At 37.9% G+C, this 20,910-nt stretch overlaps 1 protein-coding gene and 1 long non-coding RNA gene across 7 annotated transcripts in view; one reads left to right on the forward strand and one right to left on the reverse strand.

Moving 5' to 3' along the window:
• Positions 1-20,910, reverse strand: part of myo3b (myosin IIIB) — a gene marked incomplete at its 3' end in the record, with an annotated part of 170,651 nt that overhangs the window by 13,392 nt on the left and 136,349 nt on the right. For all 6 annotated transcript variants that reach the window (XM_082176050.1, XM_082176048.1, XM_082176047.1 and 3 more), the window contains 3 exons: positions 7,175-7,275; positions 6,666-6,712; positions 5,073-5,245 (listed from right to left, as the gene is read on the reverse strand). In XM_082176050.1, the coding sequence (XP_082032176.1) occupies positions 5,113-5,245; positions 6,666-6,712; positions 7,175-7,275 (281 nt within the window). The remainder of the gene's footprint in view (positions 1-5,072; positions 5,246-6,665; positions 6,713-7,174; positions 7,276-20,910) is intronic.
• On the forward strand, positions 1,837-4,594 carry LOC309503580. Its single transcript, XR_014207751.1, has 2 exons — positions 1,837-2,179; positions 3,211-4,594. It is a non-coding gene; the product is annotated as an uncharacterized lncRNA (long non-coding RNA).

A 20,910-nucleotide genomic window follows, 5' to 3' on the forward strand; every position in this document is an offset into this window, starting at 1 on the left:
TACGATGTCAGACACTGTATTATGCTCTGGCCCCCTCCCTGTTCACCGGAGTGATGAGATATAGGGCTGTGACGGTATGGGATTTTTTCTTAGCACGGTGAAGAAGCAACAAATCTCGCGGTTTGGCGGTTAACCGATAATATTTTTTTTAATTACATTTATATCTGCATTTATGTCAAAACCTAAACTTTCAAACATCAAAATGCAATTTATTAATATGTATTCATGTCAAAATGACATACAAACATCTTTTCCTATTCTATTTTGCCAGGAAACGCTTCCAACAGGCTTGCGTGTCGCGTGAAAAATAGGCGTCGGTTCTATTTCTAGCATGCACGCGTTTTCCGCGCAGCTCGTGCCGCAACTGAGACGCGCGTCTCACGCAGGCAGTGTGCAAGCTCCAACCTGTTAACATGGGAGCCGAAATAAAAACGGACACGCCACGCAGCCAGTGTGTCGCCGACCTAAGGTAGGTGTGCTGCACTTAAGTCCAGCAAACGCCACAGGATGGTTAATTTTTCTAAGATGTGGTCTTAAGTTAGTGGTATTTCCTCGCGAGACGGATACTTTTGTGCGACAAATACGGCATATTGCCTTGTCCAAATTCACCGGCTTCCCCTTAATTGTCACCTGCCTCAGAGGCGACACAGTATTTGGCTTAGACACTAGATTCGTGGCTATTTTTTGAATAATGTCATTCGGCTAGCGCCATCAACTGTTATTGCCTATAGGCTACCACATAAGAGAGATCGATACTTGCAATTAAAATCTAACTCCAACTGTTTACGTTATGCTTGTCTTTTATGCCTGTGTTTGTTTGTATTTAATTGAACATTATCTGTAAACATCACAAGTACTGAATTAATCAGACACACACAAAAAATAAATCCCCCATATGTTTAACGGACTGTCCGCAGGAACTAACGCAGGAAGCGTTTTTTCTTCTCCAGAAGCCCTTGAACATGGGACTCGCAGAATACAGTAAATTATAAGCAAATATTAATGTGTTTATAGTTCATATCACACACCATATGCACTCCTGTAACTTTTCAGCAAAAAAAAAAAAAGAAAAAAAGTGCGGTGATGACCTCACACCGCGGTAGGCATTTCATTAACGTGATATTGCGGTGATGCGGTTATCGTCACACCCCTAATGAGATACTTAGCAGCCTGTCCCCAATTAATGGCTGGCTGTCAAAGTGGTGTCCACAGAATAATATAGGGTTCATGGACAATTGGAAAAGTTTTTGGGGCAGACCTGACCTGTTAAAAAGAGATGGTATTCATCTCTCCTCGGGTATTAAGAGTTGAACCTTGAATAACTGGGGCCCAAGTCAGGAAGCAGACAGACTGGCTAAACAGCCCGTCTGCTAGCTGTCTCACATCACAGAAATCAGTTAAATCCAAACACAGAGAACTTTTACCTAGATATCATCATATAGAGACTGTGTCTCTTCCCCGAATTAGTAAATACAGAACACTCTAAAACCGATTTAAGGGTACATTTTTTATTGATGTTCAACAAATAAAAAAACAGATATAATACAGATGAACAAATGATGACCCGTTATCAGTTTGTAGTAGTAAACGAAAGGGTGCCATATCGACCACAAGTTCAATATGGAGTACCTCAAGGCTCAGTACTAGGACCGTTGCTTTTCACTCTGTACATGCTACCCTTGAGAGATATCAGCTTTTACTGTTATGCTGATGATACTCAGCTCTATGTATCCTCGCGCCCCTACGAAACTTACCAATTCTCAAATTAACAGATTACAGAATCAAATGAACAGATTCTGATTATTGGACCAAAAAAAACCACATGTAGTAACTCTATGCTAATATTAGTCTCTCTGTTTATCCTGAGCTTTACTGTAGTCAGCCAGACCCGGGCCAAGATCAGATGAAATACCTGCACCTAGACACGACCACAACGCAGCCCTGTAGTGTCAGCAGAGACTGTGTCAAATAGACAAAAGTTTTTTTCACGACAAACAGTTTTTTCCTCTGTATCAAAATGTTATCAAAATGAGTTGACCATCGCCATTTTCACAGATTCACGTTTTTTCAAAAACTTGAAACCTACTTCAAAGTTTGCGTTCTCTGGCCACCAAAACGCTGTTGTCGTGTAAATGAATGGCCAGAACAAATTAAAAGTTTCTGTTTTCAGTTGAAAACGGTGTCATTTAAAGGGATACTTCAGGAATTAGCATTAAGCTTTGTATTAGTAGAAAACCTGTAGTATTTTCGAATATCCATGCTTTCTACCCTCATATCCCCCTGAGATGAGAGATTTATGTATTTTTTGTCTGAAAAAAATCCTCCGATGACGCAAAAATCGTCATATTGCATCATCGGAGGATTTTCTGGCCAGAGGCTAAAGACTACAGCCAGTAGGAGGAGCTCGTCCCGCATGTGTTCAACCCGCCCATAGGAGGTGGGATCTCACTCACAGAATGTACAGTTTCAGCCGTCTTTCTTTGGAAGCTAAGCTAGCAGGCTCTTGTTCTGTGGAGAAAGCTGAGTAGTAGGAGAAAGCTGAGTAGTAGGGGTTACCATCCTCTTTTTCCCGGACATGTCCGGCCGTCGAGATCGTCCAAAATGTCCGGGATTCGGCCTTTCTGCAGTCGCCATTCATTGTTTACATGCACACCTTTTGTTTCAATCTAACTGAATTCATTCCGATTGGTGAATCTGAATGTAGTGTTTACATGAACGCTAAACAAGTGATCGGTTGATGTGCGTTTTAACATTGCTAAGAAAATTCCCGCTCCTCCGTGAGAGATAGCCTATGAGACCGCTGCGTCTCAGTAATCACGCCACCGGCCTCGCGCCATTCTCCCGCGGCCCTCAGCCTCGTCCTGCTCGCCACAGTAAACATGATGAATGGCGACTGTAGAACGCAAAAGCCGAATCCCGGACATTTTGGGCGATCTCGATATTCCGGGAAAACTCGTCACGGAGACTCACTAGTAGCATAGCCTTGTTGTTTTCAACTGCGCTCTCTAACCGGGAGGCGTGGCTTGGGAGTGGCCTCGTAGAGCAGCGAAGAAAGTGCATTCTGGGAGTTGTTGTCTTTCATCCACATAAGCCAAAAATACATTTTCTGGCTTTTCTCAGTCTAGAAAGCTCCAAATTCAAAAATTTCTTCACATTTCTTCTACATAAATGACCTATTTTAAATACACATTCATCTTTCCAGAGGTGAAGTATCCCTTTAAGCGGCCCACATAAGTCAATAACTAATGATTTTTTCAACCGAAATGAATCAATCAAAAACTTATGTAAGCTGGACAATGACTTTTTTCTAGAACTGATGTACAGCCAAAACAATCTTTGTTGCATTTATTTCCTATTATCACTGTGAAGCTGCTTTGAAACAATCTGTATTGTAAAAACAGCTATTTAAATGAAGGTGACTTGACTTGACTAAAAATGTCACTTGCTTTGATAAATCAATGGAATTCATCTAATTTTTAAAGTGTGTCTTTAGTGTCCAAGTACTTTTGGGGGCCACTGTATGTATATGGTTAGAAAGTCAATAGAAAGTCAGGGTTTCTGAAAATAACTGCTGTTGTGTCCTGAGTGACTATTATGACACCACAGGATGCCAACGTCTCCAAAAATCAGTGAGCTCTGTCATTAAATTCTTCATTCATTCATGCCATGTGACATCTGCACTGTTTGTCATGTGTATTAGGGCAAAACGTGTCTGATCTGACAGTCTGCCACACCAAACAAGACTACAATCACAAAAAGAGGTGGAAAAAAAAGAGCACAGAAATAAAGAGACAAAGCAGTCTGTGAGTGATTTGTTGTTTCTCTGAAGCGCAGTTTTGCTATATTTTTTAGTAGTACTCATTCACTGACACTAGTACTGTGCCAAGGTCTGTTAGCATTGTCAAAAAGTACCACCTTTCTTCTGTGGCCAGGTAAGTGTCCTGTATAATTCATCTTTGTAAAAAAGGTCTAAAGGTTGTTCAGGTCTAAAGTCAGACTGGATGAGCCATGTCTGAAGCCAAATTAATTCCGCAATAAAATATGTGAAGTTGTGCTATATTGTGATCATATTCAAGGCTAAAAGGGTCTGAAAGCAATCGTAGTATCAACTAACTATTTTCTCAAAATAAAACATTTATATTTAACTTACACGTTGTACTGAGCAAATGTATGATATTTCAGACATTCATGATGATTATTTTCAGTACACTAACCAAATACTGGTACAAGAATATTATTAAATAAATAAATATGACTAATTTTAATAAACACTGCTGGCTGTTATTCTATTTCTGTTGCTCTTTTAAAAAAAGCAATAAGCTACTTGATGCCGAGCATGATTGAACCACGCTTCACGCTTATCAACACCCTATAAAGACCCCATAAACGTACGTCCGAAAACATTTTAATTTACTGGGATGGCATATTTTCTGAACAGGATGTTGGGCTGGACAAATCAAAGGTCTTATCCTAAAATAAGGTTATTATTATTAATTTAATTGGTTGGGACACCATTATGTGTAGAAGAAGCGGAAAAGAAGTGTGCATAATTGTGATGAATGTACTTCAAATCTTAAAAGTATATATATATATATATATATAAAAAAAACTGTACATGCAGATAATATTAATTAAATAAAATGCCACTTAAGTGCACTTAAAGAGAGTTCAAAGTGTTGCAGTGTATAGAATGTGTACTTTTTTCACAAGGGTGTAGATGGCCTCAAAGCTAACAGCGATGCTTTCATGTCATCTTTAATCATGGTAAAATCATTGTAAAGAACAACCTGCAATGGCTTATTGTCATTGCTTTTAAAGGAATAGTTCAATCAAAAATGAAAATTCTGTCATAATTTACTAAAAACCTGTATGAAATTCTATATTTTGAGTAATGCAACCAAACAGGTGACCATTGACTTCCATTGTATAGACAAATACATTTTTATTTTTTTTGGTGAACTATCCCTTTAAATACTTAGAATCATGATGTAACAATTATCTAAGCCAATAAGTTGGTAGTGTGCGTTTAATGGTGTACAGACGCAGTGGTCTGCTGTTTGTGGAGCTCTTACCAGCTGTCAGCGCGAGTCTAAGAGGTGGGCGGAGCACAGCTCATCTGGATGAGATAGTGGGAGGGGCAGTAGAGTTTGGGGAGGGGCCAGATAAAACGTCCTCCTCAGGAACCGACTCTATTGTGGACAGTAGTTGATAATATTCATCCTCTCCATCCAGGAGCTTGATTTGCCTGAGAAATGAGAGAGAAACGTGATAAGAGTCGCAGACACTTGAAGTCAAAAAGAGCGCACGCTGTAAAAATATGCTTTATGTAATATATAAATTAACTGGATCTATCAAGTCAAAATTATTCATTAATATCACTGAATTAACTTAACTGTAAGGTTACAAGAACAAAAGTCATTTTTAAGAGTGAGATAAGGTAGTTTCTGGAGTTAAGTTATGGCTCCAACATTGACATTTTTTAAATCATTGTCAAGTTTTTACAGTAAAATGTATTAATTATATACTGGTGGAAATGGCAGAGATTCACTGAGGGAAATCTAGTCTAGTTCGGGACAATTTTCAGCCCTGCCTTGTATCACATAAGAAAGAGGGTATATTTTAGGGGCTATACTGTAACTGGTTGTTATTTCCTTTAAAAACACATCCGAGATTGCACTTTTTACGTAGGCTGTGCTTTTATGGGGTTGATAAGAAAATTGTGTTTTTGTTTTATGAAGCTATTTTAGAATATATTGTTAGGCGTGGTATAACTGAATGGTCTGGGAATCATACTGTGAAGTTGATACACTGATACAGAGCTCCACATTGTAAATTAAATGAGTTTAAGAATTCATTTATGGGTGTATCAGTACATATTTGAATAGTAATTCAACTTGATTTTTATTGTGTCCTCAGTAGTTCACTGAAATTATTCTATGGTGAGGAAAATTAAGTGCAACACTTGAGCATAATCTCTCAACTAATATGAGATCATAAAAACTGTATGCATAATAATGATTGAAGAATTCGCAAAATACTGTTAGAATTAGTTTTAAAAACATTCTAAAAATAGCAAGACATGTCAAATTCCCTAATTACATTCTAAACTAAATTGGCTGCATGTCTCGTTTCCATTACAAGATACTTTAATGACCTTTCAACTGTTACTCTCTCTTTCTTTTTCATGTCAGTCAGTTGCATTTGTTTCTGAAACACCTAAAAATTACAGGCGCTAAAATTAATAAAACATATTGCTATTTATTATTCCATTCCATTATTCCACTTTAACTGTGAAAAAATACTAAAGTAACAAACTAAGAACAAGAAAGGTTTTTCACAGGGGTTAAAAATATGAAATAAATAAAAGAAAACGCGACAAACGGTTAATCCTTTAATAAAGAGCGCTGATATACAGCCTGCTCGAGGTATTAGAGGAACCAGGCTTAACTTCACAGACTGTGAGGTCACATATCTCACAATTAATACATGCATTCTTATACCACGTCTTCTCTCCTCCCAAAAATAATACACATAAAAAGGCTTCTTAAATAGCTCGCATTTTCAGCTGCAAATTTGCATGAGAAGCAAACAGAGCTGTGGTCTTCTCAGCTCCCCTCCTGAGCTGGTGGGGTGTTTAGATACGAAGAAGGAAAGCTGTTATTTACCCCAGTTTTCTGGGTTTCCTCTTGCTCCCCTGATAATCCAGACTTCTCTGCAGAGAGGACACAGAACCAGCGCACGCAAACACACGCAGACAAACACACACACACGCGCTCGGAGTTAGAAAAGCTTCAGAAAAGACAAGCGCGAAAGCAAGGAACATGCGCGAGAGAATCATTAATTTTTAATTCAAAGTGATTTTGTGTTGAATGTGTGCAGATGCTGATAATATCAGAAGTCACAGCATAATTTTTCTTGATCAAAGCGCGTGGGGCTGAGGCTGATGAGGCAGGCATCTTGCTCGGCTTTGATAAACCACATCAATTATTCACCGTGAAGGGAGACATCCTCACATGAAAGCAACAGATAAAGCGCCAAAGCACATGGTGGAGACAACAGAACGGCAGAGCGGCGTGGGGGTGGGGGCTCGGGGGTCTGGCACAGGTAGCTTTAATTGTATTATCATCTGGAAACAAAGTTAGACAAAGGCTTCCATGAAAGGCTTTGAACTCACGTTGAGATGGTTGTAATAAAGACTGTCTTCCGGGCTGTTCAGGAGCTTGGGCTGCTGTCCTCTACGCCGAGGGGATCGGTGATGCAGCTTCACCGTTGGACCTGCGGGACATACACACACACACACACACAAACACGGGACGGATCAGTGACACGTCTCCCATTGTGTCGCCCTGAAGGAATTGTATAAGCAGAGCAGCACAAATAAAGCTGACAGCTGCAACATAAATACATCACATGCACACGCTTAACATTAATACATGGCAAGATTTTACATTTTAGAAGAAAATGTGAGTGGTGTCCATGCAAAAGTTGTCATTGCAATACTGAGGCTGTTGTTATAGGGTAGCAAAAATGATCTGACTTATAATTAGGCCCTGTTTACAGCTGGTATTAAGATGCGTTTTGGTCGATCGGATCACAAGTAGACGAGGGAGACACATTCCCGTTCACACCTGGTGTTTTAATCCCTCTCTTTTGTCCACTTTCAACCACTTCTGTCCTGATTTCTTCGAGGGGAGGGTCTATGGGTGGGTAAATGTATGTGTTTTTTCATATCTTTCGATATAATGGACAAAATAAGCTCGTGTAATTTACATATGAACGCACACAGAGATGATGGAAAACACACGGAGAGCATCAGCTTTTTCAACCGAACTGATCTGAAGCCGAACTGAGTGTGTGTTAGAAATCAGGAATGGTGAGAGAACATTGTGTTTGTTATGATTTTCATCTTCAAACCAAACTTGGGTCTTCAGCCAACAAAGTTTAAACCCCGTCTGGCTAGAGCTCTTCCCATAATGTTCACCCATTAGATCAGTAGACAGAGAGTAGATGGTCTTTTGTGTCTGTTTGAACACATTCGATCACCTGACTACGAAAGCAATCCGGTTGAATGTGTTTTCAACTACATCTGGAAGTGCTTGAAAGTGGACAAGCTCCAAAACATTTTAGACCCCATTTACTCCTGTATTTATCCTCGTCCACTTGTGATCCGATCGACCAAAACGCATCTTAATACCAGGTGTAAACAGAGCCTTAATGCGAAACTTTAAGCGGAATCAAAGAACGAACTGATGTGACATAATTTCGAACAAAATCAAACTTTGTTCGTTTGTTCGATAACAGTATATCGCTGCTCACGTATTTATTTACCCCTAAATGACGAACGGAAAAGAACTTTGCAGTGAGTAAATCGGGGCATTAAGTCCAAGTCAACAGGCTTCTCAAATATAAGTAGATTATATATAAGTATAAGTAGATAAGATTTTTGGTAACACTTTATTAAGATGACGTAGTTACACATTACTACATGTACCTACTATAGTAATAACAATAAATTATGCATAATTACAAGTAACTAACCCTAAACCAAACCCGGTAACACTTTATTTTACAGTGTCCTTGTTACGTTACATGTACTTACCATAGTAATAACAGTAAATGATGCATAATTACATCCAACTAACCCTAAACCAAATCCTTATCCTACCCTAACCCTATAGTAAGTACATGTAGTTGATTAATATTACTCAGTACTTAAATATATATTTACACTGTAACAACGACACCTTAAAATAAAGTGTAACCCTAAACCCTAACTGTAACTCTATAGTAAGTACATATAGTTAATTAAAATTACTAATTACTTATTTAAGTACAATGTAACTGTCACCTTAAAATAAAGGGTAACCAGATTTTTTCTTCATCCATTTTTTCCACAAGGAGAAAATCTGAAATATGATAGTTTAGAAAAATATTGATAAACCCTTCCACAACAACATTTATTTGATAAAATACAGTAAAAACAGTAATGTTGTGAAATATTATTACAATATAAATATAAATATAAAATAATTAAAAGATAATTCGTCAGTGTCACATGATTCTTCAGAAACATTCTAATATCCTGAGTTGCTGCTCAAGAAACATTTATTATTATTACCAATGATGAAAACATTTAAAATATAAGTAAAATAACAGTTAAATATATATTTATACAGTTTTGTATAAACTTGTAAACCGCTTTTCTTATAATTCATGTTATCATATAAAAGCTCAAGTAGTTTTAAATATGCAGTGTGTACTTTTCACAATCAAACATGAGTGCCAACTATCTGATCCCCCAAAATTCTATCGGATTACAATTATCATAGATCAAACAGCATGTCAGGAAGAGGAGAAAGAGAGAGAGTCTTGCTTCCTCGTGTTCACTCGTAACCTTTCAGATCTACAAACATGACAAAATGAGCAGAAATCCAGGACACCTTTCTACACCAGCATGTATATTTAATATCTGGGCCTGTTTCATCTCGACGAGGCAGAGCTTCTCTACTCATCATCTTTCCAGATCCACTGTAAATCGTCTCTAAAACAGAGTTCAGTGATGTAACAGAACAGAATGGCGTGATGGCTTTGAACAGACCGAAGAACATCTCTATCCTTCTAACACTTCAAAGCACTGAAGTTCAGTCTTTCTCTCGCTGGGTGTAATTCAGCTTTGCATAGATTTGACTTTCTGCTGCTTCAGAAATGTTTAAAGAGCGGGTGATGTGCTCTACTGCTGTACATTGATGCACTTATAATGACTGCACAGTTCTGGTCCACAAGTTCTCCAAATGGGTCAAGAGCACTCAGTGTCACATGAAGCTACTGCTTTAAACTTTAAATTCAATTTTTCTTTCTGCAAAAGTTGACTTTTCCCATCAAGGACCTGCAACCTTTCCATATAACAGAACTGCTCTGCAAGTCATTTCATGATAGTAAATCAAAATTCTGTTTGGACAGAACTATTTTTGCCCAATGAGTAGAGATCAAACAGAGAGAACATAACTGTATAGAATAAAAATAAGAGATAAAAAACAAACAAAAACACATTTATGAACAAATTTGTTCTGAATAATTCAGTAATTTCATCCAGATGCTAAACACACAGAGGAATATTCCCTACCAGCAATAATATGGAATCAAATACTGGGAAAATTGATTAATAAAAATATATATTAATATTGAAATAATTAATTAATAAATTAAATTATAAGCTATAATTATGGGTAAGCTAAATCAGAAATTTGTTAACTAAAAATTAAATCATAATTGACCCTGTTTACTTTATCAACTTGTGCCAGGTCTTACTGTGAACAATGCATCGGTTCACATTTGCGCACACTGCAGTACTGTAGCTCAAACAGTAAAACAATGGCACTAGCAATCAAACGGTTAACACAAATTAATTCTGTGTTCCATTCATATGGATTTATTTTTACAATCTCTTTATGAACTTTTTGATTAGTCAAAGTGGTAGTTGCGTAGCTGTCAATGGAGGGACACAAATCTTCATTGGTGATTTTTGGGTTGAACTAACCTTTAATAAGTTGTGCTACTGAAGCAAAAAGAGTTTCGAATGAAGTTTCATGTAAAAACCTGAAATGTGATACCATGCAACTGAACTTGCATGTCAAGTGAATGCAGTTAAACCACTGAGAGAGACAGACAGAGAGAGAGAGAGAGCAATGCCTTTCAGTAGGATACTCTCCTAACACAGCCTTTAAGTAGTTTGACCTTGAGCTATTAGTGATATGTAAGTCCCACTACCACACACATGTGGGTTAGTGCCTGATCCTCCCCCTTTGTCTGGGAAATCAGCACCATTTGATCCAGAGCTCTCCCTCAGGGCTGCTGCTCTTCCTCTGATAGGCCAGCATCACACAAGCAGTCAAAAGCCATCTAAACGCTCTTCATCCCGCCTAAGGCCTGTGTACCACACTTCTGGAGCACAGAATCACACCCCAGACAAAGATGGGACAACACTCCATAAAATCAGGATAAAATGTAACCTTTTTTCTTAGAAAAACGTTACCCAGAAATGTTTATTGAACTGGCCAGATCTTATATAAAAAAAAAATGAAGCATGGGATTTATCTGAACCTTCTAATAATCAGGCAGTCACTTTACGTTCGTGCTAACGTAAATACATTTAAAACATTTAGCTAATTTTGAGAGAGAGACTCAGCATGCAAGGAAGAGACCATATCTTGCACAGTTTGCATCTAGAAGTGGCTCTAACTGCACTGAGAAAGGCCAGTTTCAGGCTATCCATGGAATATAGGGAAACAAATAATTGTGATATATCGATATATGTCTGTACCAACAAAAACCTATGGTGCAATCTATTAGCTATTCGACCATCTATTACAAAATATAATAATAAAAAAATTAAATCCCATGGCGCATGACAAAGCAAACACAAACTTAAGACTTGTGAGCAATTATTTTGTCATACTTTTGTCAAGAAAAGATTAGAAAATATATTGGATGAGAATAATTAAAAAATAGTTTACTTCCTTGAATTTAATTATGTACTGTGTGATTCAGAACATTTGAAACAGAATCTTTCGAACAATACTTAAATACTAAAAGCAAGAGCTGCAGCACAGTCTTCAACAATACTCACTGTAGTCGACTAGTCACTGGTGTACCTCAGGTTTTAGTGCTTGGACCTCTCCTCTTCTCAATAAACATAACATTATTGGGACTAGTCAGGCACACAAGCCTTGAATGAAAATCCATACTCCACAATCACACATGATTCGGATGCTTTTTGGACAACTGTGAAGGACCACGTACTGTCAATCAATCATTCCACCAACTTTGTCACTTATGACCCCCAAAAAACATTCCTGTACAGCAAAAATAGAGAATGGCGGTAGCAATGCCAAGATCATGGGTCTGATTCTCTGATGAACTGAACGCAATGCAAGTCACTTTGGATAAAAGAGCCTTCCAACAGGAGTGGATCTAGAAAATAATTTATAGGGTGGCAAGGGGGTGGCATGAGGGCTGTGAGGGGTGGCAACACCAAAGCAAACAAGCATTCAATCATCTATACTTAATCTATTCTATATCATCTATACTTCATCTATACTATGATTAAAACCAAAATACAGCCGCAAGCAGCAATCGTCAGAGTCCAAGCACCAATGGCCCATGTGAATGACTAGTGATCCAATTGAAATGTATCTTATGATTTGGTTTGATTCAAGTTAGAACAGTTCATTTTGAATCTTGACTTAAAGTTAAAGTTTGATGAAACAGGCAACAGTAACACACAGGTGTCAAAAGTGGAATCTAAAGAAATCACTCCCTCTTACTGTTAGATTAAAAGAGAAGTAAAAACAAAAACTGTACATAAATGTTTACTTTCATAGGAAATGTGATCATAATGTTTATGTTGTAGGCCTATGTGTGTGGACTCATATTCAACATTTAAATTGAGAGGAATATCATGTCATAGGAAATTTCAAATAAATGTGAAGATATTATTTGAAGCTCAAAACCTTATTTATCTGGAGCATTTATTTTTAAGCCCTTTTCGTTTTTATCATACATTTCTATAATAAGTGTAGCCTAACCTTATGCTTGCAGTTTAAGTATTTATTATTATTATTATTCATACCACAACAGTAAAACAGTGTCTTTAAAGAATTTTTATAATATCTTGAAAAAGACAAATAAAATGGTCTCTTAATTTTAAATGGACAACGATTTATTTATGTCTGGCAACTTGGAAAATATGTTTTATTGGTGTATATTAAAGTTAAACATTTAATGATTTATACGCATTTTGCAGATTTCTATGTATACTAATTATATAAAACTGTATTGTCAGTACACTATAGTTATAAAAATCTATATACCTATCTATCTTGACCTTCAAATTATTTTAAATATTAAGAAAAGACCTTGTCGGGCTGGGCCGAGTATTATATATTTAATGTCAAAGGATGGCAAGAAATAATTTACAAGCCATTGCATGTTTCTTATTGTGCATGTTTGAGCTGGGAGGGACATCAATCTCTGAAGATTTGCACAAATATAATCCTTTATTCAGGACTTATTGATTTGTCTTATAGACTGTTGGGTGGAAAAGAGAAAAAAGAAAGCAATAAAATAAACCACTAAGGGGTTGAGTTTTATTTTGTACCATTTGCCTTGCATTTCGTAAATGTTTGTATTTGATAGATAAAAAGGCTGAGAATTCTTCTCGGAGAGAGGTTTTAATTTGACAAGACTCAGGCCGCCTGTTAAAAAGCACCTCTAAATCCCTTGAAAATCAGAACGAGCTTCAGAAACTACATAAAAGAGATGCTAAAAGGGTTTTTAGTCGTATAAACGCGGGAGGCGTATTGATTCCCGTCGCTCACGTGCGTGATCACCTGACACGTCTCGGGCCGGGCCGAGCCGTCGGGGTTTGTTTGTACAGATGGAGGAGAAGGGCTGGATTGTAAGGCAAAATCATCAGCAGTGCTCTTTGATGTCTAAATGAAGCATGTGCAGACCAGACCATACACACACACACACACTGCTGAACAGAGATGCTGAGAAACAACACACACACACACACACACACACACACACACACACACACACACACACACACACACACACACACACACACGCACGCACGGACAAACACACAGATAAAAGCACACAGAGACAACACTAAACCACATACACACACACAAAAACCCCATACACACACTAACACAGGTCTGTCCTCTATAAGAGTGCAATGCAGACTGCATTCTTGAACCCTCCCAAACAAAGCTACTGAACAAAACTAAAGTGAGACACTCGGGAGGATTTCCAGGCCAATCTGGAACTATTCTGACATCAGGCTCTCAGCAACGTCTGATGATTGGAATCGAAACAGGCTTGTTAAAATCTAATCCCAAGTGCTTAAATTCACAAAGAACACACACACACACACACACACACACAAGCACGCACGCACACAGTAGTGAAAATCATAGACGCAATTATATTTTTATTAAAATTAAAAAAACATTAAAAAAACCTAATTAAATTTAGCATTCTCAGATTTGTACTTAACAAACCTACACTAGCATTCAAAAGTTTGAGGTAAGATACATTTTTTTTTTAAACTCTTATGCTCTCCAAGCCTGCATTTATTTAGACTAAAAAACAGCAATATTGTGAAAAATTATTACAATTTAAAGTAACTGTTTTCTATTTTATATATTATATATTATAAAATGTAATTTATTTCTGTGATCAAAGCTGAATTTTCAGCATCAGTCTTCAGTGTCACATGATCCTTCAGAAATCATTTTAATATGATGATTTGATGCTCAAGAAACATTACTGATTATTATCAATGTTGAAAAACTGTTTTTGCTGCTTAATATTTTTGTAGAGACCATTATACTTTTTTTGTGGATAAATAGCTCACACACACACACACACACACACACACACACACACACACACACACACACACACACACACACACACACACACACACACACACACACACACACACACACACACACACACACACACACACACACACACACACACACACACACACACACACACACACACACACACACACACACACACACACACACACACACACACACACACACACACACACACACACACACACACACACACACACACACACACACACACACACACACACACACACACACACACACACACACACACATCTATCCCTATAGTGTCTGTGGTCACAGGAAATCTGACTTTGATAAGAAGAGTCTTTAACTCAAAACAGTCACACCTCAGGAGGATGAAGGGAAATCCACGCAACTCATCACCAAGACTTAAACCATAATACCATGGATGCTAATATGCTAATAGACGGGACAGTATATAAGTATCATTTTAAAGTCTCAGTCTGTTACTGTCCCGTGTGAAAGTACATCCTGTTAAACTCTGTTAAAGTTACTCTGTTTCTCACTGACATTAAGAGGATTTCAAAAGTTGGCAGCAGGTTAACTAAACTTTCCCACGATACAGTGCTCTGCCTAATCTCACCTACTGAAAACAGGTGGACAAATGAAGAGCAGTGTTTAGCGAGAGGTGGACAGCATCTAATCAAAGTAGCTAACTACTAAGAGAAATAAGGTTTAAATGATAGAATTATCAGATTATGATTCAACAGCATCTTAATTTATACTACAAATAGAAACTTGAAATATTAATGGATTAATGAATCAGACTTGTGCAAAATAATGCAACAAAACAGTGATGTAAAGTTTTGTCATGCTATATTGCTAGTGCTATTTGTTTATACTAGAAAAGCTCTTATGAAATCAGCTGAAAGATCTAGTTACATAAGTATTAGGGCTGTTGACTAGTTGTGCAACAACACTCTAAGAAAAGCCTGCAAAAATAGGGCCCAATGTGCTGTGTTAATATGATGCAATTTTCCATATTGATTTTTCACAGGTGTTTTACCTGTATTTTGAATTACGCATTGCCTTTTACTGTGTTTTAGGGTTAAAGGAAATGTCTGTAACTTAAACGTATAATGTCCTGGCAGATTACTACTACCTATTCTGTTTTTCTATGCATTTTCTTTCTTACAATGAACCAACTAGGTAACAAAGGAAGCATTTAAAAAGAGATTCAGTTCTCAAATGCTTCAGAAGTTGTTGCAATGCGCTAGTCAGGGGTGCAACGGTTCAAATTACTCGTGGTTTGGTTTTTGTCACAGTTTAGGTACGGTTTTGTACGTGCTACCAAAAGAACTACTGTCAACAAATAATCAAACTACAAGCATCAGCACACATAAATACAATAAAATAAACAGTGCTCTTCAGGTTATTTAGGTAAATCTAACTGTAGTAATAATAAGGAGTAAATATGTAGTAAATAACACTGTGTATGATATTCACTGTATAAACTAAATAAAGATTTCAAAAGCTATTCAGTCAAGAGCAGTGAGTGATTTTCTTGTCTTTTGTTGTTTGATTAACATTAAAAACACAGACAGGAGGAATATTAGTCTGCTGTCACTTTAAGAATAATGCACTGATCCAATACACTGATACACGTGTTCTTTCTCGTCTGGTTACGTTCACTTAAGACATATATGTTTGCTTTGATACTGCTCCAAAATGGGCATGCTGAAAATGTTTTGTGTGAATTTGTCCATTGACATGCGACATGGCTTTCTGTGTGCGTGCTGTGAAAAGATTTGTGTGTGCACTCATCCGAAGAACGCACACAGAAAGCCATGTCTCAGACAGCGTGCAAATATTGAGTTCTCTTTCACGTGTTCTTGTGACTGAATGTTTAAATTGAAAAGGCTTAAATGAGTTTAAACACAGATAGCACTGTGTGCTGTTCAGGTCCCACCTGCGCTCGTGTGCTATCAACACCGAGTGATGACGGCATAAATGACTGCTCATATACGGCACTCGCATTGAACAAAGTAAGAGTGACTGGAGACCGATACAGTTTGATTTTTACAGAGAACCGTTACACCCCTAATGCTAGAAGCATACTGTGCTTTAACAGTCAGCACAGTAAAACCTTCTCTGAGATGTTTCTCTTTATACATTTAATACATGTTTATTGATTCAAGTTTATGTGCAAATTCACTTCAACAATGAATTTCAAGACAATCACTTTGGACGAATCCCCTGCTGTGAGCAATTTTCCCATTAATATGCAGAATCCACAGGTTTATTTGTGAGATTAAAGCTTTTTCTAAAGTCTGTTGCTTATTCATTACAGTGTGCTTCTAACTCCTGCGTGTCTGTCAGAACAGATGGCCACTTTAATAAATAGCTGCTATAGAAAAAAAAACCTCAACAAACTGTTGGATCCCACAAACTAGCCACAATATTTCAGACCAAACAGTAATAAACTTTATGTGGCTCACTGAGTTCAAGTGCTCAAATTACAACCGCCAAGTATTGGAACATTTCTTATAAAGACTTTAACAGTGTTTGACAATAAAAGTTAATATATCTTTTATCGTTTATTTGTTGAATATCTGTTTGTTACCCTATTGATGGGATGCACTGAATATTTATATATTCCTGATCAAGAGCGGTGGACATGACTAATTATACAGGGCTATCTTAAGAATGAAAAAAACATTCAGACAATCCACCAACTAGCTGATTATGAACATTTGTAGTTTTGCCAAGTTAGTAGGATGGAGGGGGAGTGATGTTGCATGAACGAGCCAGAGAGAGTGAGTGAGAGAGAGAGAGAGAGAGAGAGAGAGAGAGAGAGAGAGAGAGAGAGAGAGAGAGAGAGAGAGAGAGAGAGAGAGAGAGAGAGAGAGAGAGAGAGAGATAGAGAGAGAGACTTTCTGGCTGGTCTCCAGATAGTCGGTGTGACAGAGATGATGACTATGGTGGTGACAATAATGGACCCAAAATATAAATTCCAGATCTGTGTTGGTCTTGCATGACATGACGTGTTCCCTGCGGCCGAAACAGTCAACAGAGCAGCCAATTACAAACAGTCAGTGACTTCAGCCCTGCACAAGCAGCCTGTGTCTTTCAAGTGATATGATCTACAAGAACGATGTCAGAAGATGTTCAACGATTTAAAGGGGTGGTTGATTATGTTTTACTTATCTAACTTTAGTTAGTGTGTAATTTTGCAGTTTGAGCGTAAACAACATCTGCAAAGTTACACTGCTCAAATTTCAAAGCAAAGGGTGATATTTTCTTTTACAGAAATCACTTTTTAAGGACTACAACAAACGGCTGGTAGGGACTACAACGAGCTTCTTCACACTAACCCTAAAATTTACATAAATCCCACCCCCGGGAACACGATTTAGATTATCATGACAGAATATGCAAATCAATGACTAGAAGATAGTTAACTCCACATCAGCTACATAAATTTATCAACAAACCATTCAGAAATGTCCTATTGCATTCTACATGTTGTCACTTGAGTCTTATAGTCTCTCCATCTCTGTCCGGTTTGAATATTTAAAATCAGAACAGTTTCTGAAATTTTCAGTGCGCAGACGCACGCACGCACGCACGCACGCACGCACGCACGCACGCACGCACGCACGCACGCACGCACGCACGCACGCACGCGCACACACACACACACACACACACACACACACACACACACACACACACACACACCCTCTGTGCCCGGAGAAGCAGCTCATTTGCATTTAAAGGGACACACACCACAATGGCGTGTTTTTGCTCACCCTCAAAAAGTGACAATTTTAAAATGCTATAAAAATATCTGTGGGGTATTTTGAGCTTAACTTCACATACACACTCTGGGGACATCAGAGACATATTTAACATCTTGTGAAAAGTGCATTATAGGACCCCTTTAACAAATATTGCTTGGTACTCTCATTGTAATGCACACTGGCCCACAAAAATATTTGGACACTCAAGTCAGTTAAAAATGTCATTGCATAAGATATAAAACATTAAAGCAAGTGAGAACAACTGCTTTTCTCTTCATTAACTTCACTTTTCTTCACTTCATTTTTTTTTTTGCTCAGTGTCTTTTAATCAGCGTGTTTTGATGGTTTTTAGTTGATGTATGAAGTCAAATCTCTAGTTCACACAGCTGTAGCAGAGGAACCACAGGTCTAATGAACACATTTACCATCAACACGATCCACTACCAGTATGTCAAGCAAATGTGCTTGTGATATCTTTTTTAAACGATACTTGATATTTTGTTATCTCATTCATAAAATTATGGCAAAATCTGAGCTGTATATTTAAAGTTGCTATTCCACAGTAAACTTTAATTATATGATGCTTTGTTAATTAATGAAAACAAACAAAACAAAGATAGCATTCATTTTGCAATTTGCAGCCATATTCTGTGTGTACATACTGTGTACTCACTAGCCTATAGTAATTACAACTAGATGAAAAAGTTTGTAGACAAACTTTAAGTTGGCATGAAAAAGCCTTGCCGAAGAATTTGTAAAAGCTTGAAGTTTGAAGGTTTGAGGTTATTTGCGGTGGAAGTGTTAATTATGGAATCTGAAAGGTATTTAGAGTAGGGCTGTGACGGTATGGGATTTTTTCTTACCGCGGTAAAGAAGCAACAAATTTCGCGGTTTGGCGGTTAACCGACCCCCCACCCACCCCAAAAAAAAAAAATAAAAAAAAAAATAATAATCACCCGCGGCCGCGTCACACACTGCAGACGCGATCAAGAACGCATGTAGCTTGTAAATGACAATGGAAATGAATAACAAAGCTGTATTCTTTATTAACAAATAAACAAATTAACATTTATATTAAATTGTAAATATTAATAATTAACTATTAATTAAGGCCGGCGACACACTGGCTGCGTGGTGTGAGTGTGGCGTTTCTGTTGCGTGTCAGCTGCGTGGCTTTTTTTATGTCTTTGCACACCAGAAACAGCGCTGCTGCTGCTAGGTGACATATAAGCCTCATTGGTGATATATTCGACATATGGGGAGAGAGTTGTGGAAGGCCTATACTTAATGTTAAACATAAATATATAACAGCAAAGACAGCGATGACAGTATTGATGGCAAAATAGGCTACAGAATATTTCGTTCTGTATTGACAGGTGCAATATTTGAAAATCGATCATATTTTTTTTAATTACATTTATATCTGCATTTATGTCAAAACCTAAACTTTCAAACATCAAAATGTAATTTATTAATATGTATTCATGTCAAAATGACATACAAATTTTTTTTTCCTATTCTATTTTGCCAGGAAACGCTTCCAACAGGCTTGCGTGAAAAATAGGCGTCGGTTCTATTTCTAGCATGCACGCTTTTTTCCGCGCGGCTCGTGCCGCAACTGAGACGCGCGTCTCACGCAAGCTCAACCTGTTAACATGGGAGCCGAAATAAAAACGGACACGCCACGCAGCTAGTGTCGCCGACCTAAGGTAGGTGTGCTGCACTTAAGTCCAGCAAACGCCACAGGATGGTTAATTTTTCTAAGATGTGGTCTTAAGTTAGTGGTATTTCCTCGCGAGACGGATACTTTTGTGCGACAAATACGGCATATAGGCGACACAGTATTTGGCTTAGACACTATATTCATGGCTATTTTTTGAATAATGTCATTCGGCTAGCACCGTCAACTGTTATTGCCTATAGGCTACCACATAAGAGATCGCTACTTGCAATTAAAATCTAACTCCAACTGTTTATGTTATGCTTGTCTTTTATGCCTGTGTTTGTTTGTATTTAATTGAACATTATCTGTAAACATCACAAGTACTGAAACCTAGCAGTTAATTAATAATAATCAGAAACACACAAAAAAATAAATCCCCCATATGTTTAACGGACTGTCCCTCCCTTGCGCAGGAAGCGTTTTTTTTTTCTCCAGAAGCACTTGAACATGGGACTCGCAGAATACAGTAAATTATAAGCAAATATTAATGTGTTTATAGTTCATATCACACACCATATGCACTCCTGTAACTTAAAAAAAAAAAGAAAAAAAAAGTGCCGTGATGACCTCACACCGCGGTAGGCATCTCATTAACGCGATATTGCGGTGATGCGGTTATCGTCACACCCCTAATTTAGAGTAGCTTAAAGAAATTTTTTGGGTTAAATCAATGGACTTTTTTGGAAAGATTATTCCCAATCGCCCCCTGTTTCTCTAACATATCCTGTATCTCTAGTGCTCCCTGTCTCTCCAAAATGCCCACCCAGCCTCCCTCTCCCACCTCCTCAATCAACCAGTTCCTCAACCCCGCCTCCGCTGATGTCATTCAGTCCCTCTGTAGCTCCCACATGCTGTGAAAACCTGCCCATCCAGCTTCATCCAGCACAGGCCACCAGCTTCATCCAGCACAGAGGATCCCCTGTGTCCATCGCTCCACTTTGGCCTGTTGACACATCGGCTCCGCCCTGGCTCCTCCCTCCCTCGGCTCCAC

The sequence above is a fragment of the Leuciscus leuciscus genome (assembly GCF_965113295.1).
Source record: "Leuciscus leuciscus genome assembly, chromosome: 7".
In the NCBI taxonomy this organism is placed as follows: domain Eukaryota; kingdom Metazoa; phylum Chordata; class Actinopteri; order Cypriniformes; family Leuciscidae; genus Leuciscus; species Leuciscus leuciscus.